At 42.2% G+C, this 17,478-nt stretch overlaps 1 protein-coding gene and 1 long non-coding RNA gene across 2 annotated transcripts; one reads left to right on the top strand and one right to left on the bottom strand.

The window, feature by feature from the left end:
- Window positions 1-282: 282 nt before the first annotated feature.
- Window positions 283-17,387, bottom strand: satb1a (SATB homeobox 1a). The gene is made up of 11 exons (XM_067611262.1): window positions 16,695-17,387; window positions 16,129-16,358; window positions 15,571-15,747; window positions 15,333-15,459; window positions 14,027-14,150; window positions 12,675-12,786; window positions 11,497-12,032; window positions 9,124-9,321; window positions 5,432-5,587; window positions 3,096-3,299; window positions 283-1,893 (listed from the first exon to the last, which is right to left on the bottom strand). The coding sequence occupies exons 2-11, from the start codon at window positions 16,343-16,345 to the stop codon at window positions 979-981; spliced, it is 2,766 nt and encodes a 921-aa protein (XP_067467363.1). The 5' UTR covers window positions 16,346-16,358; window positions 16,695-17,387; the 3' UTR covers window positions 283-978.
- LOC137197818 (uncharacterized) lies at window positions 9,235-15,872 on the top strand. Its single transcript, XR_010931509.1, has 2 exons — window positions 9,235-9,324; window positions 15,703-15,872. It is a non-coding gene; the product is annotated as an uncharacterized lncRNA (long non-coding RNA).
- Window positions 17,388-17,478: the final 91 nt, after the last annotated feature.

The raw sequence follows: 17,478 nt of genomic DNA, 5'->3' as shown, positions 1-17,478 counted from the left end.
AAATTAGATCTTAACAAATTTTAATATTGTGAATAAAGTTGCAAAATAGGAACAAGAATGGACATTTTAGATACTCCCACGGTGATCAGTTTGGTTATTCACTCATTGTTTGATCAATTGATTTATTAAGCACTGCAGTAAAAATTGCACAGGATGCCCCATCACTTAAAATAGGATTAATTCCACTTGCTATATATAATTCACAAATTCAACTCTCAATGTTCCCAAATGACTATAATCTTTGTCCTCAAAGTTCATAAAATGACATATGACGCCATCATGTAAATAGCAAGTGACTTTTTTCTCGGACACATTTAATTTAAAACAGAAACATTATATTTTACAGACAAATATGGACAAGAACAATGTAAGAAATTAAAGATAGGCTTCTGAAGGAAACGTTTAAATGACTGGCAGAAATCTGATTCATAACACAAAACACTCCTAAAGCATAGTTTCAATACAAACAATGGAGATACGGATCATATAAAAACAGACGGGCAGTGCCACTTTCTACAAGGCATTTCTGGCATGAACATTTCTGGAACTTTAGATCAGTCAACTACAGTTGCTCTTATTAAACAGTGATTTGTAATCTGAGGCTCTTTGCAGTATCTACACAGAAACCATGTGTAATAACATTATCTGTACATATAGTCACAGTTATTTTCTGTCTCAAGTGCATTAGGGAACCTCAAATCACAGAACCTGTTTTCCTAAATATAATGTAGGTCTCTGGTGATGAATACGAGCATCCTTCTGTGGTATAAACAGATAGAATTAGTCTTTCCACAGCCTTTCAGGACACCCTATAAACACGCCAAAGCACTGTGTCAGCACTCAATATAGTATGTAACAATGGTTGAGTTGCACATGGACCAAGGATGTGTTGTATCAGAGAAGAAAAACACCTCAGTGGCTCGCAGGGAACATACTGTATGACTCATTCAACCTGTGTTGAATGTACTGGGGTTTGTGCTAGATGTAGCTCTCCCGCTCTTCCTTCATAGGGGGAATGGTTTGAGTGCTAACATCCAACTCTTTCAAAATAGTTATCTCGCTCACATCATTTCTCCCTGTTTCCTCCTCCTCCTCCTCCTCCTTTTCTTCTGTTTCAGCCTTTGCGTCACCTTCCTCCTCTTGTTCCTCAGTAGTTCTGACTGCCTGTGACTGGTTTGGGTCTGTACAGCCATGCTGATTTTCTCGCTTGTGTTTTTGGATCTGGCTCTGATGTTGATGCTGGTCTCGACCTTGTCCATGCTCCTGGCTGTTGAAGAAGCTGCGGATGGTGTGTTTGGGCAGGCCCAGCTGAGCCGACAGGGTGTGGACTGCCTCCTCGTCTGGGTTGAGGCCCACATCCTGGATGAAGCTTTGCAGGATACCCAGAGCTTCGTGGGACACTTTTAACCCCTCATCTTGGACCTCATCTCCAGCTTTAACCTCATTATCTGCCTCTACACAAACCCCAACTCTACCTCGGTCCTCATCCTTCACACTGGACCACTTCACAGAGAGCGTCTCCTTAAACTTGACCTCTTCACCGTCTCCAATGCTCTCATTTATGCCTTCCTCGTCCTCATCTCCACCTCTCACCTGCTCCTTGCTTTCTGTACCCTTGTCCCTCACCCTCCCAGTACAACCCCAGTCCCCACCCAAAATCCCCCTGTCCCCTCTTCCCCCCTCAACCCAGTCCTTGCTGTCACCTCTCTCACTACTGCTACTGCCCCTGCCCTGCAAACGTACTCTCAAGTGCCCCCAGTTGCCCCCAGCCTCAGACTCGGCTGGTGATGCGGCGCATGGTTGCCGCGGAGACAGGTGAGGTCCTGCCTCAGGTTGCAAGGGTTGATGGGGTTGAAGATGGTGTTGCTGTGGCAGCGGAGAGTGGCGTTGATACTGATAAGAGAAAGAGGTTAGAAGTAATTAGAGTAAAAACTGTGCTTGGAGTGCCCTGGTAGCTGAATGGTTACTGTGCATTACACTGTAATGTTCGATTCTAGCCAGGGACCCTTGTTGCCGTACTTGCATTGTTGGATATTACACTTTAATTACATTCCTGGTATTCATGTTCATATTACACTCTGATATTTTAATGGTACATAATATAAAGTGAAGTCAGCCTAGATGGAAATATATTTGTATACTTTGAAGTGATAGGTCTTAACAATAAGGGACAAATTTAAATATTTTTTAATCATTAAATGATTCTACTTAAATGTCGAAACACTAGTTGTTAAAGAATTAGCTTCATTGCTTCATGAAATGTGCTCCATTCATTTTAGATGGGTACTGTCTGTCAAAGGAAACTCTATAGCTCTAAATTACAGATATTGTATTGCTATTATTATATTAGAATTGCTCTCACATAACAACTGCAAGCAAACACTTTCAGTAATTTTGAACTGTAACTTTGACTGTGTGGTGAATATTCTGCACCACACCAACAGAACAGATCACAGTCTGAACCATAACATGTTAAGTTGTCTTGTTATTGATATTAATACAGTGGTATCCAACAAAGTGTACTTCCACAAAAACAGGACACACCACAATTTTTTCACATGTTAATTCTGCTGAATTTGTGCTATAATCAAACCATCAATGCACAAACTATGGAAATGAAAGACAAATAACTAATGAGCCTCACAACTTAATGTGGTAGTCATCCTTTTTTCTGACATCTTTGGCATTTGGCTTTCATTATTGTGCTGCTTTTGCACTGCAAACCCTAGAGATCTATTGGCATTCAATGTGATGCTTTTTCTTTCAAATTTCTGGTAAAATTCATATTATTGTTTATATATATGTCACTTTTCTTAAATAGATTTTCAATGAGCTTTACAAAAAGAAAGTCAGGTCATCATCTCAAGCCCTCATGATGAGGACAATCTGCTCTCTAAAAAATGATGATTGGAAGGTTAGCGTTATCTTTCCAGACTGCTGTTTCTGTAGCTGGTAACATAAAATGCAAAAACCTCTGTGAAACTGAGGATTATTTTTCTCAAGCAAGATCTACCAGACACAGGTAGTTTAGAACACCGAATGAAAAAATGTTTATGTGTAATGATATTGTGTTTCTCTTGTTTTTGTAGCCTTACCAGTGTATTGTCATTGCTGAGCAGTGTAAGTCTGTCAGTGCAGTGCTGCTGTGCAGTTGTGTTGATGCTCTCCTGTTCATAGATGGCATCGCGTTCAGTCTGGGACAGGCTGAGGAACCGGCGTATCATGCACAGGTTCTCCCACAGGGTTCGGTTCTCTGGACTGGGGTCCTCCTTCCAACGCAACAGCTCACACAGCCAGCCCTACAGGAAGCACACACACAGGCGCTTACCAAGTAATCCACTGTGTAAGACATAGATGTTCTGTGGTCATTAAATGATCTGTCCTTCACTCAGAGGTCATGTCAGCACACATGTACTCTTTTTAAACAAGACTCTGACACCCACTGAGCTCCTGTGGTAAGATTCTGTCAGACCTGATCTGACAGCTCTGTGAAGCAAGAGGAAGCGAGGAGAAAATGTCTCTTTGTCTATCAACTAAAATATTGCAGTTGAGCTGCCTAATGTCCTGCCATAATTGCCACAGTATAGTAAACATATCCATTAGCTATGCTAATCACAATAATCATTCTGCTAATTAGTCCATTAATTCCATTAATTAGTATGTAGTTCTACATCAACAAGCTCATCTTCATATAGCTCAGATTATCAATATCTTACAGTCTTTCTGCCTATTTTGAGTCATAGAGGAGGTCTCTACATGTAATTTGATTTTGTGTTGAACACTGTTACCCTAAGTACTGGATGACAACGCCACTCAGAGAGATGTTAGTTGTTCAGCTTTAAAGTTTAAATTTGTTCACATTAGCCTAGAGTTAACATTTTTTGTGATACATATTTAGTAGATTATGGTGTGGAATTATTGTTGCCAAAATGTGCACGATTCATCTTGGTTGCATATAAACAGGAAAGTGACAGTAAGTTGATATGATCTTAAATGGAGTCAGACTATTTGCCTACCTAAGTCATATTTATGCATACATATTTATGTTCTCTAAAATCTATTAATTTGATCTATTCTATAGAATGAATCTCTGGTTCACTGATCACATAGTGGTGTGACATCACAATTGCCATGACAACACCATGTAAATATATATAATAAGTTTTAATTCATGTCACCACTACACACCTACTCTCCCAGTACTTTTGTGACTAATTAGAACTTAAGTAGTTATAAGTGGTGAAATTTGAGCGTCTGACTTCAGAAACAAACTGCAAATGAGTATATTCAGCCTTCTTTTGGTATACAGTATATATATTGATGTTGCCAAGCTTTTTATCTATTTCTTGTTTGCTCTCAATATACAACACAAAAAATAAAGTCAGTTTTTAGGAGTGTAGACGCTCTAATAGCAAAACTGAAAGATGATGGTAAGATTTTCTTATTAACTAGAATTCTTTCTGCATCATGACTTGTGAGTGGCAGATTGAGGAACGTAAAGCCAAGTTAGTTTCAGATTCATGAACTGGAGCATGATTATGTTTGCAAGCAGTCTGATACACACACACACACACACACACACACACCTGGCTAGAGCCCAACTCTAGCACACAATGCCATCCAGATGCACAGCGCAGATAGAACAGAGAGATCCAGCATGGATCTGCCTGCCAAACAGCCCGGGTAATACAGAGAGAGAAAGAGTGAGAAAGAGAGAGGTAAAGACCACATAGAGAAAGTAAGGTAAAAATGGAGGCCAGAGAAGAGATAGAAAAAGAACCTCAGGGGTTTTGGACCACCTGTCTGTATTGGCATGACCACTAAATGACCTCTAACATCTTGATGATGAGAAGAGAGAGAGAGACAGGGAAGTTACAGGGAGAAAAAAAGAAAAGAAAGAAAGACAAGTGGAAATTTGAGATATGCGCAAGAGCAAGAGAAAATGAGACAGCTAAAATCCCCCCATTCCATGAAAGGAAATTATCCTCAAAACAAAGGCAATAACAAGCTTATGGGGCCGACATAAAACTGAGAACAATAAAGACTCAAATAATGTTTGTGTGTGTATGTGTATTAGTGCATTTGTTTGCCTCTGCGTGTTGTGTGATTCAGCGTACATGCATGTGCTTGTACAGTGTGTCTTTGTGCACAAATCAGTGGTATGTGTGTGTGTGTGTGTGTGCCTGTGCATGTGTTTTTGTATGGCGACTATTAAAGCGATAATTTAGGACACAATAGCAGTCTGATGCACTGATGATAGTCCTCTGCAGAGTACAGCTGCTGGTTGATTATCTGGGCTTTCCTCCACACACACCACCCATCCTTGCTTTAACTGAGGAGGTAGATTTGCTAAATTTGAACATCCATGCAATAGGAAAGATTTGTGTGTGTCACCTTCATCAGATTCACACCAGCATGCAAATGTAAGTACCTGACTCTTGGAGGCGGCCACCTTTGCAAACAGGGCCTGAGACACCTTGGCTCTCTTCATCTCATGCTGAATCTCCTCATAGATAGAAGAGCTGACATTGAGAACACAACTGTCTGTCCTCAACCCTCTGTCTGCTGTGACTGGGGACAGTCTCGCCTAAAGAGAGAGAGAGAGAAAGACACAAGGAGATTGGATTTAGATATGAGCTACAGTAGAGACAAAGTAAAGGGCAGTTGCAACAAAGATAGATCTAAAACAGAGCAGGCCGAGCAGGAAATGGGAAGCCGGTGAGGGATCATGTCCTTTACATGGCACTAGATGTGCCTGTGCAGAGATCTGGGGTAATAGATTGAACCACTGCATGTTACTCCCTCCAAATGAAACTCTTTTTTGAAAACTCCATGTTTATCAGAGGAAACGTGGCAGTCTGCACCCTCTCCAGGCCAACAGAGGGAGTCTACAGTGTGGTAAACTGGGAGCTGGCCATTCCAATTTGGGATGAATTGGTATATATTAAAATAAAAAAAACTTCAAAAAAAATACAGGAGAGGTGATGTTATGAGAAAGACTCTATGAAGGACTCACTGATGACATGGCTAGAGTAAGCCAATGGAGCCAATCCTTTGCCTTGACATGGTTCATGTCATATTTCCTGCACTGCAGTATTGAATAAAGAAATTGAATGTGCATCACACATGGGAATAAAAGTGTGATGTATGAGTATTTGTACAATACAGTATTTGTAGATGTGAAGCAGGGTGTAATAAATATCTGAAGAACTAAGTGTAGCTACGGTATAGCAGATGATACTGGTCAGCTATTTATGAGAGTGATGACATGAGGGAAGGAACTGCTCTTGTGACTGGTAGTTTTAGTATACAGGGTTCTGTAGTGCCTGCCGGAGGGGAGAGGTTGAAAAAGGTTGTGTCCTGGTGTGAGGAATCTGTAGTGATTTTCCCTGCCTGTGTCCTGGTTCTTGAAGAGTACAAGTTCTGGGGGGTGGGCTGGAGAACACCAATGATTTTTTCTGCTGTTGTTACTGTTTGCTGAAGTCTGTTCCTATCCTGTTTTGTGGCTGGTCTGAACCAGACCGTGATAGATGTGCACAGGATGGATTCTGTGACTGCGGTGTAGAACTGGCTCAGCAGTTCCTGTGGCAAACCAAACTTCCTCAGTTGCCACAGAAAGTACATCCTCTGCTGGGCCCTTTTGAGGATGGAGTTGATGTTGGTCTCCCGCTTCAGGTCTTGAGAAATGGTAATTCCCAGACACTTGACGGTCTGCACAGTTGACACAGGGCCGTTGGATGTTGTGAGGGGGAGCAGTGCTGAGTCTTGAGCGTGTTCAGCTCCAAGTTGTTCTGAATGCACCAGCCATTCAACCTCCTGCCGATATGCAGACTCATTGCCATCTTGGATGAGTCTGATGACTGTAGTGTCATCTGCAAACTTCAGGAGTTTAAAAGCTGGATCCTTGGAGGTGCAGTTGTTGGTGTAGAGGGAGAAGTGCAGTGGGGAGAGGATACATCCCTGTGGAGCACCAGTGCTGACTGTCTGAATAGCAGAAGTGGCTTCCCCCAGTCTCACCTGCTGTTTTCTGCCTGTCAGGAAGCTGGTGATCCACTGACAGATGAGGGAAGGAGGTTTTCTGGAATGGTGATGTTAAATTTTGAGCTGAAGTCCACAAACAGGATCCTTGCATATGTCCTTGGGCAGTCAAAGTATGGCAGGATGTAGTGCAGTCCCATGTTGACTGCATCATCTGCTGACCTGTTTGCCCAAACAGTGTCCTGTGATGCTCTTCAGGTGGGTCAACACCAGTCGTTCAAAGGACTTCATGACAACAGATGTCAAAGCGACAGGCCTGTAGTCATTCAGTGCTGTGATGGAGGGTTTCTTGGGAACCGGGATGATGATGGAGTGTTTGAAGCAGGAGGGAACGTCACACAGCCCAAGTGATCTGTTGAAGATCTGCATTGGATTGGAGCCAGTTGGTCAGCACAGGTTTTAAGACAGGAGGGGGAGACAACGTCTGGACCCAGTGCTTTCCTGGTTTTCTGTCTGTGGAAGATCCACATCCTCTACACATATCTTGAATGCAGCCTGAGTATCAGGGGGAGAGTAGGAGGGTTGCCAGAGTTGTGATTGGGGCTGTTGTTGTTGGGCTGTAGAGGATGAGGGTTGTGATTTGTCCCTCTCAAACCTGCAGTAGAAGAATTTCAGATTGTCAGCCGGGTCTTTGTTTACCTCAGCAGGGGGGAAGAGTCCTCTGTAGTTTGTGATGTCTTGCAGGCCTTTCTGCACTGATGCAGGGTCATTGGCTGAAAACTTGTTTTTCAGCTTTTCAGAGTAGCTTCTTTTAGCCACTCTGATCTCCTTTGTCAGGGAGTTTCTGGCCTGCTTGTACAGGACTCTATCCTCACTTCTGTAAGCATCCTCCTTGGCCTGACGAAGTTGTCTTATTCTGGCTGTGAACCATGGCTTGTTATTGTTGTATGTACAATTGGTCTTGGTTGGCACACACAGTTTTCACAGAAACTAATGTAAGATGAAACAGTGTCAGTCAGTTTGTCCAGGTTGCCAGTTGCATCTTCAAAAACAATCGGTGCAGTTAAAACAGTCTTGAAGTTCCTGCTTTGCCTCGTTGGTCCATTTCTTCACTGTTTTGATCATAGGCTTTGCAGATTTTCTGCCTGTAGGTTGGAATAAGATGAACCAAGCAGTGATTAGAGTGCCCCAAAGCTGCCTGTGGAACAGAGCGATATGCATCTTTAACAACTGTGTAGCAGTGGTCCAGTGTGTTATTATCCCTGGTAGGACGATTAATATACAGTCTATATTTTGGTAGTTTGTTGTTTAATTTTGCTCCGTCAAAGTCCCCAAGGATTATGAAAAGTGAGTCTGTATGTTTTTTGTTCCAAGCTGGTTATCTGGTCGGCCAGGGTTTGCAGTGCATTATTCACACTGGCCGGGGGTGGGATGTAAACACTGACCAGGATGAAGGAAGAAAACTCCCACAGTGAATAAAATGGTTTGCAGTTAATGTACACTGTCTCCTAGCTTGGGCTGCAGTATTTACTTAGCACTGTGGCAACTGTACACCAACCTTTGTAAATATAGATGCAGATTCTGCCATTTTTCGTTTCCCAGATAGCTCTGTTACACAATCCGTTCAGTGTAGATGGATCCCCAGCAGATGTAATCCACTGTCAGGGACTGATTCACTGAGTTAGGTTTCAGTGAAACAAAGGGCAGCAGAATGTGCAAAGTCCTTGTTCTACCCATTGAGGAGAAGCAGGTCATCCATTTTGTTGGGTAAGGAGTGGAGTGTTGATGTTATTAATTGCACCTGTGCTTGTCCTGGTTTAACATTTCAAAATGACCTTGTTTTATATGCAGGTATCATTCTGTGTATATTCTGTTGTATCTGTGTTTCACCACCATTCATATAAAACATGTGAAACATCATCTTTTTAGCAGTGCATATTTTAAATCAGTTACATTTTACTTTTGCTTGTGTATAGTTTTACAGCAGTAAATTGAATTCTCCTTGGGTAAACATTCAGTCAGCAATATTTCAGTGCGCTTTCCTGAGGAGACACACATCAGTTAAGACATTTCACAGCAGGTTTGTGAGACTGACTTTTTATTTCATGTCTCTCTTTTTGTCTCCCAGTCCTTCTGCTGACTGACCTGTGTGGATCTTGGTGGCGTGTTGTTGCAGCTGGGTGTGAATCCAGTCAGGCTTCTTTCTTTCTCCTCCTGGTAGATGCGCTCCCTCTCAGCCTCGGGGAGCTGTAGGAAGCTGTACATGGCTCGCAGGTTGACCAGCAGAGACTGGGAGGCATGTTTAGGATCCTCCTCTTTCCGCAGAATCTCTGACAGCAGGCCCTGGTAAATGCACACACACACACACACAAACACACTAATTAACAGTCATATCATATGTCATATGGAGTACACAGTGATACATGCATGCAATGTCAAATTCATTCTGACATATCGGTTCACATTATATTGTCTTTAGATTACTATTCTAAGAAACTGATCGCTGGTGTGAAAATATTACCATCAGAGTTATCTGAAGGCTTTAGGTTATACCTTTGGGATCTAATCATCTATGCATTCAAATAAAAGACTTTTAAAGGAATATTATGACTTTTTGGCAAATATGTTTATGCACTTTCTTGCCAAGAGTTAGGTGAAAAGATCGATAAAGCCTTTATATCCTTTATATCCATTAAATCCTTTTATTTTCCTTAAATATGAATCAAAAGCCAGAGGGGAGTTAGCTTAGCTTTGCAGGGGAAAAAAGCTAGCAACCTCACAGTGCCCAGTCAAGAAATAGTAGAGTAGGTGTTGGTAGGCACATTTAAAAAAAATAGAGATAGAGTCAAGCTAGCTGTTTCCTTATGTTTTCAGTTGTTACGCTGAGCTAAACTAACCATTTCCTGGCTGTAACTTCATATTTAACTGACAGATACAGGGATAGAAGAGTGGTATTGATCTTTTCATTTATCTCTCAGCAGGAATGGTGTATTTACCAAAATGTTGAACTATTCCTTTAAATCTTTTCAAAGCAGACATTATGTAGCATATTATAACATTCAACTGGACAGAGGGATTACAAACATTGTGAGTCCAATTTGAAGCCAAATGCACTTATATAGTAATTTATTTTTATATGTTTCATTTTTTAAATCAATATTTAGGCATATAGAATGGTACTTTGTTAGGTATTTCAAAGAATTGGATAACCTTTTAAATACTGACTTTCTTAACACTTTGAACATCACACATACAGGGGATATTGGGATTTTGTATTAAAGATGATTGATTTTTTTTATTATATTTAAGTAATGATGGAAAATATAAAGTTTCTCATACATGCCGAAATTAATTTTTCAAAAGCTCTTCATATCCAACATAAATCTAATTCAGTCAGGCACCTTGACAAGTTCCTACAGATTAATGTTTCACAGCTATAGGTGTTATAGAGCCAGTTTCCAGTCACTGCTAAGCATGCTTCTCATCTGTAGAGCTAGCGTTATTCTGGGTGTATCTGTCTATGCAGGAAAGCCTTCAAACATCAAATGCAGATTGTAGGGCCTCTTCCTGAAAAGAAATCAGATTTCATGCTGGCAGAGAGATGGCATGGGAGGAAACAGCCTTCTTATTCAAATCATGGATCATCTTTGGATCCACCCAGCAAACCATGCCTTCCAAATAGAGTCTTAACATGAATTGTCAAATGACAAATGCTTCCCTCATTTCTAGATGGCATCTTGGCATCATGCCCAACTTGTATGGCTGGCACCAGAGCACCTTGGACTTGGCATTGGGGAAACATGGGGGTGGATAATAACTGGCTCTGCTTATTGTGATGAAAATGATAATGATGGTAATAATAATAATAACAATGGGCTTAGCCTGTCCTTTGAGCCCCATTTCTGTGGGCGTGGTGGTGAATGTAAGATAATGGACACAGATAACGCGGAATTTTAGTATTAGAGGCAATGGTAGAGGGAGATTTGGATAGCGAAACGAGGGACACCAATGGGAAGAAAAAAGATGGGAAGAAAAAGGGAAAGATTTAAGAAGATAGATTGACAATGAGAGGTAGAGATTTAATGAATAGAAGGGCTGCCGGAGTGAAAGGTGGCAAGATGGAGGGGCAGTGAAAAAGAGGAAGAGGTAGAGAGGGAGACAGCATTTCTCCAAGGGGTTGTGATTAGTTGGCCCAGCAGCTGCTTCAGTGCTGGCACCAGCTTTGTGCTGCAGAGAGCTGGCACAACCACACACACACACACACATACATACACACACACATGCACATGCACATACACATGCACATGGGGGAGGGAGCATTGCGGCAAAGGCCATGCCAATGTGCCAACCATCAAACACATGCACACAGAACACACTTACCAACTACTGCAACACCAAAAAACACTTCCAAAAGATAATCACCGGCAAGCAGTTGCAATCTCTTTTGAATTATGACATCTTACATTAAGACAACAGTCCCCAAACTGTATCACTCAACTGTCCTCCCTCCTTCCATACCTGGGTCCTGTTGAAGGCCACACGGGCAAAGATGGCTTGGGAGATGCCTGCTCTCTTCAGTTCCTCTCTCACACAGTGGTAGATATCACTTGGCACATCCGTTTGCCCCAGAGAAGACCCAGCCGATGTCTGGTTTTGCTGTCCTGCTGCAGGGCCTCCCCCTGGGCCACACTGGGCCTGCTGCGGGCCTTGGGAATCAGGGGCTTTGGAGAAGACCTTGGCAGGAGGCCTCCCTACAGGCGGGTGGTTGAGATACTGCTGTGGGGATGGCGAGAGACCCTGGCCAGCTAACATACGGCTAACAGCATACTGCTGGTTGAGAAACTGGGCCATCACTAGCTGCTGGCTGACCATTTGGCAGTTGAGAGGTTGAGTTACCAACCCGGGGGGATGAAGACCGAGAGGGGAACGGCCACAGATGTTGGCTACTCCTCCACGAGGGAAAAGAAGGCTCGAGCTCTGATCAGCTGGGCTACCTGTGATCGGCTGCTGGGTGAGGGTGATATGTGTTGACTGGTCAGAGAAGCTGTTAATCTCTGGTGCAGGACAAGGGAAGCAACGACAGATGCAGAATTATTAACACATTCAGTTATAGCAGCATTTCCCAAATCAATACTACACACTAATTTTAAGCAGGTTTTGAGTACTATATGTAGTGTGTTGACACTGGAAATGTGACAAAATGAAGAATACTAAAACCAGTGTACATACTAAATACGATTTTTCCAGTGCTCAAAGGAAATGGAGAAGGTGCTCACACTTGGAAAAAAATTAAAATAAATTTGAATTTTCTTTGTTAAGTTTAATTGGCAGCAGTGGCGTTGTGCCCATTCAACTTGAGAGGGAACATGGCCCCTCAAATATTTGAGATTGGATGGTTTTAGACATTGTTAAATTCTATTTTCACAATAAGTGTTTTAATTAGCCTTAATAATATGGTGTATAAACAAAAGTTGTTTTATTTGTGTTTACCTCCAAGGCACTTTGTTCCTTTCAGCTACAAAACACTGCATAGTAGCAGTGGAGCTGTTGACCTTCTGTATACTGCTAAAACAGTATACTATAATGATTAGTATGTAGCAAAATCTAAAGCATTAGTATGTAGTATAGATTTGGTACACACTGTTAAGACTTATCAGGAACACTTAATGTTTAGAGGCTTAATTGAAATCCCTCACCCTTGAAGCATTTGGTCTTCTTGAAGTGCTTGTACCATCGACCAAACTCGTGACACTTAGCAGCTGAGACATTTGCATAGTAAGTGCTATTTACAATAGATGATATCATACTCTGAAACAGAGGGGAAAAGACAATAGAAATTCATTACATTTTCCAAGCTCCTGCTATGGGCGGCCTGGGTGTCTCAGCTGTTCACACATCTGATATTAATGAACTCAGATCTGTGTTATTAAAAAGACCCCCAGGTAAATAGGATAATAAAGACAGATGAGTATGTCAGTGTGTTAGCTGTCTGTGCATGTGTGTGTATGTACAGTATGTGTGTGTGTGTGTGTGTGTGTGTGTGTGTGTAATCAAACAAAACACTAGAGGTCATCAGAGACTATGGCTCTCTGTCTCTCTCTCACTCACTCAGACACACACATACAAACACACACAGTTTGTCCCCGAAGACCGTCCTGTGCAATCTTTACATCTGATTACACCTTTCATCTTCTCATATTTATTTTAATCTGCTTCTCACAAACAAGAGAGGGGGTAAAGGGAGTAATAGGAGAGAGAGGGAGAGAGAGAGGGAGAGAGAGAGAGAGAGAGAGAGAGAGAGAGAGAGAGAGAGAGATATGGGGGAGGAATGATGGGGGAGGGAGGGTTTGGCTTATATCAGATCTTAAAACTGCAGAGAAGGAAGGAATCAGAAGAAGCGAGAGATAGTGAGCAATTTCTCTTTATCAAACTGTAGATGTCCTACGCACCCGCAGGCAAAACAGCAGATAGACTAAGTTGATATTTATGAATATTCATAAAGGGGCCATCTCCAAATACTGCATGATTAATGTGAAATTATTTGTGCAGTTGTGTCTATATTTGCTTAATAAAACACACAAGAATTGAGGGAGATCTTGAAACCAGATTTGGATGTGAGTTACTGCTGAATCAGACAAAACTGCGGAAAAAGCTAAATAGCAAAGAGCGAGCGTGATGGACAGATAGTAAGAGTGAGACAGTGGGTGTGAGACAGTGAGTGAGGCTGACAGACAGATAGGGTGGCAGGCAGTCGACAGAATCACGATAGGCAGCAGCCGAGGCAGTTGGGCTTTTTAAGAGATAGCCATCTCTATCTATTTCTCTCTCGCACTCTGCCCTCACGTCTTATCTACCTCTGCATCTGGACTTCCTGCATAACTACTGGACCACACAATCACTGTCTCACACGTCAAAGTAGGCACACACATATACACACACACTTGTGCATAGAAGGGCAAAGACATTACATGCACTCTTTGAACTTAGGTCCTATGTCTCTTTTTGTATGCATGCTTTATGTGTGTGTGTGTATGTGTGTGTGTTGTACCTGGGACAGTGGGCACTCTTTGGCCAGCGAGCTCTGGTTCATGTCCTTGAGGAGCTCCTTCAGAGCGTTCCTCACCGTTGAGTGACTCCACTGCTCTGCTGGCAAGTCCTCCAATTTAGGACAGCTTAATTAAAAAATAAGACTCAGTTTAAGAAGTAGATCTTCTTAAAATGTAACTGTCTTTCATTGCTTATTTCTATTTAGAGTCTTAAGTGGCTAGATCACCTCTCTGCATGCAGTTGGTGATGGGCAGAAAAGACTCTGGATGAGGTGCCAGTCTATCATAGAGCTAATGAAAGCCCTGCAATAATCATACTCAGACATTCACTCACACCCACAGAGTGCACTTCCTGTCTAACTTTGTACCACATGCTTACCATGTCTCACGTGTCAAAGCACAAACACACACACACACATGCACACACACATTTCGAAAGGTGTGAATAAAAGTCCGGGTTGTGGGAGGAAACTAAAGTCTTTGAATAAACGCATGTGAACACAGGGGAAAACATACTCAATCTCAGGTCTTAGGCTTTTTTCACATAAGACATTTTGAGATGTCACAGTACGAAAAGCACAGATGTAATTAATAAATTTAATGATGCCTGAATTCTGTTTAGCTCCTGGTCTTGTGCATGTTTTTCCTATTTTGACAAGTCAAAATGTCAAATTGTCTGCTAGGAAAAGGAGCTTTATTAAACCTCCCTACTCCTCTGAATTAAATGAGTCTTGTAATAATGTACCGTCCTATCCCCCACTGTGGGTCTGATCCAAGACCCAATATGTGGCATAACAAAAAGGAGATGCTGATTATTCAAAAAATATTAATAATATTTAATATGAAATATTTAAAATAATAACAACAGGTAGAAAATAACTCATCAGTATTTGTTGCAACAAGCAAATAAAACCACTAATTAAATGTAATATAGTGACATTAAAATAGTCAGAAAATAAGAATTCTATCATTCTCTGTTGGAAACTAGATATTGTATGGTCCATTCCCTTTGGTTTTATATTTTCTTTATTCAAATGAGGGCTGGTGGGTGGCTGGAGTCTTTTTCATGCATTCGGTGAACTGCAATGAAATACTCAACAAGTCTTGAGTCACGGGGCGAAGACAGACAATCACACTCAGGCTCTCATTTACACATACTGGTAATTTAAAGTCTGTAGTCAATCTTTCCTGCATGTTTTTGGACATGAACACAGGGAGGATATGCAAATTCCACACATACACAAACACACAGAGCAAGGAATAAAACCTCACTGTAAGTGCAAACAGATACAGATGTCTGCTCCCTACCTGTGCAGCTGAATTTTAAGGGTGATAACATGGTGAACATCCTGCAGCATGTCGGCCACTGTGGCATCTGGTGCATCTGTTACACAAGACAGAGGCACCGGGTTCCACCTGCCCACCTGAATCAGACCTGAACACACAAACACAAACACACACAAGTGAATGATCCATTGTGAAAATACTCTAAGATAGACTTACTTATGTCCTTGCCTCTCTGTGCTAGTGTGTGTGTTGCGTGTACCTTTGGCCTGTGCGGCAGAGCTGTGCGAGTAGCCCAGTGTCAGCAGGGCCATCTCTATCAGCTGGTTAAACAGCAGGTCTCTCTTGACCAACACAAACTCAGCGTGTTCTTCTGTCCTCTCTCCCTCCAAAGAGCTTTCCCTGTGCTCCACCACACAGAATACCGGCAGCAAGCTTCCTGAAGTGACCCGACGCAGATGATTTTATGCGGCATGACATTTGACAATGTAGTGTGAAAGCAGAGAATGAATATGACTTATAGTTTTTGAGTTGCCCCTGAAAAAATAAAATTGTCAAACAGCAGTCATGGGTAGTTAATGCAAATGATTTAAATTCAAGTTATCAAACAGGCAAAGTGGCGAGATTCTCCAAATGTAATCACATCAGACTTTATTCTAATTAAGATCAACATTTACACCTTCCTAATGAGGCCAAGACAGTTACTTAATATGTGACAGGAAGGAGTAGTCATTCTACTAAAAAACACAATCTGTAACATCAAATTAACCAAGAAAACACTTTTAGAGAAGACTTTTGGATCCCATATCGACTCATGTACCTTTAGTGTGCCAGCTCTTGCCTTGTGACCTCACTGTGGTGGGTTTCTGGGCCAGGCAGGGGTTTTTGGCCCCTGGACTCCCTTGCCTGCTGCTCTCCTGGGCCGAGGGTCCCGCTCCGTTTTGTTCCAGACGAGCCAGCTTGGCAGGAGGGGGCCGGGGGTCTGCAATGGGATCACTACCCTCAGGTTTCTTGGCTCCATTACACAGGGGGTCCATCTGTGGTCTCACACTGATACATGCACACGCAGACACACTTAATTATGACAGTGTACAAGCTTCCCTAATAAGAACAAAACACTTTTATTGTATTGAAAGTGTATCAGTGAGTTAATGGAAATCCTATTGTACTTTTCAGTGTGTTTAAACCCATATTATGTTCTTTAAGAATGTTATATTTTTAAACATATGTTTGGAATTATACTATGCAATTTGTGTCCTCATAAAATTGTTACTAATAATAATTTCTACAAAACACATGGTGAGTGTCAACAGAGTGCGAAAGAGAGATGTTTCAGTAAGTATCACTTATGATTTTAGAAAATGAGAAATTTTGACACACACGTACACGCACACAGACTCCGATCTGAAGGATATCCGGATCAGAATTGGGAGACGACCTTCACACAGATGCAGCGATTAGGATAACCCTCTAAATCCAATAAAAGTCCGGTGAATGCTACAGCGCAGTTTCCCATAATAAACCTGCCGTCATATCCAGGCGCGCCGCTGCAAGCGACAGGGATTCAGTTCATCTTCAGCACCTAAATGCGCGCTAATCGTCCCACGTCCGATTTTGCTGAAGTTTGATCGAGACGAGACCAACCTGTTTCAGTCGGCACAACGTGCATGCCCGACCTGCCATCATACATCAACACTCCATTCCTGTCGACATCGGCTGTATCCATATGTTGTGTTCGCTTCCATTGATCTCCAGGAACAGACCCGCTTCTCCTGGCTGTCGGTATGTGTCCAGCTGTACGCTCCGACGCGTCCTAATTCACATCGACATATCTCGTGTTCACAGTCCAAGTAGTTTTACCGCTATTCTTCCTTGTTACCCGGTTCACAGACCGCGCTTCGCTTAACAAACAATAAACTGGCGTTAGCGCAAGTTCAGAGCGACCTCCTATCCAGAGCAGCGGGACATGCTGCTGTGGATCAAGCTCTACAGAGAACAATACAGGGCTTGGAGCTCCTGGAGTAGCTACATTTGGTATCATATGTTAGGCTACAGCACTGACTGCGGGACAGCAGTTGTTGGTTAGGCTACACTTCAAAGCCCTATGCGCACGCGGAGAGAGAGAGAGAGGGAGAGAGAGAGAGAGAGAGAGAAAGACACACACACACAC

The sequence above is a fragment of the Thunnus thynnus genome, chromosome 15, assembly GCF_963924715.1.
Source record: "Thunnus thynnus chromosome 15, fThuThy2.1, whole genome shotgun sequence".
Taxonomy (NCBI): domain Eukaryota; kingdom Metazoa; phylum Chordata; class Actinopteri; order Scombriformes; family Scombridae; genus Thunnus; species Thunnus thynnus.
This window is presented reverse-complemented; position numbering and strand designations above follow the sequence as displayed.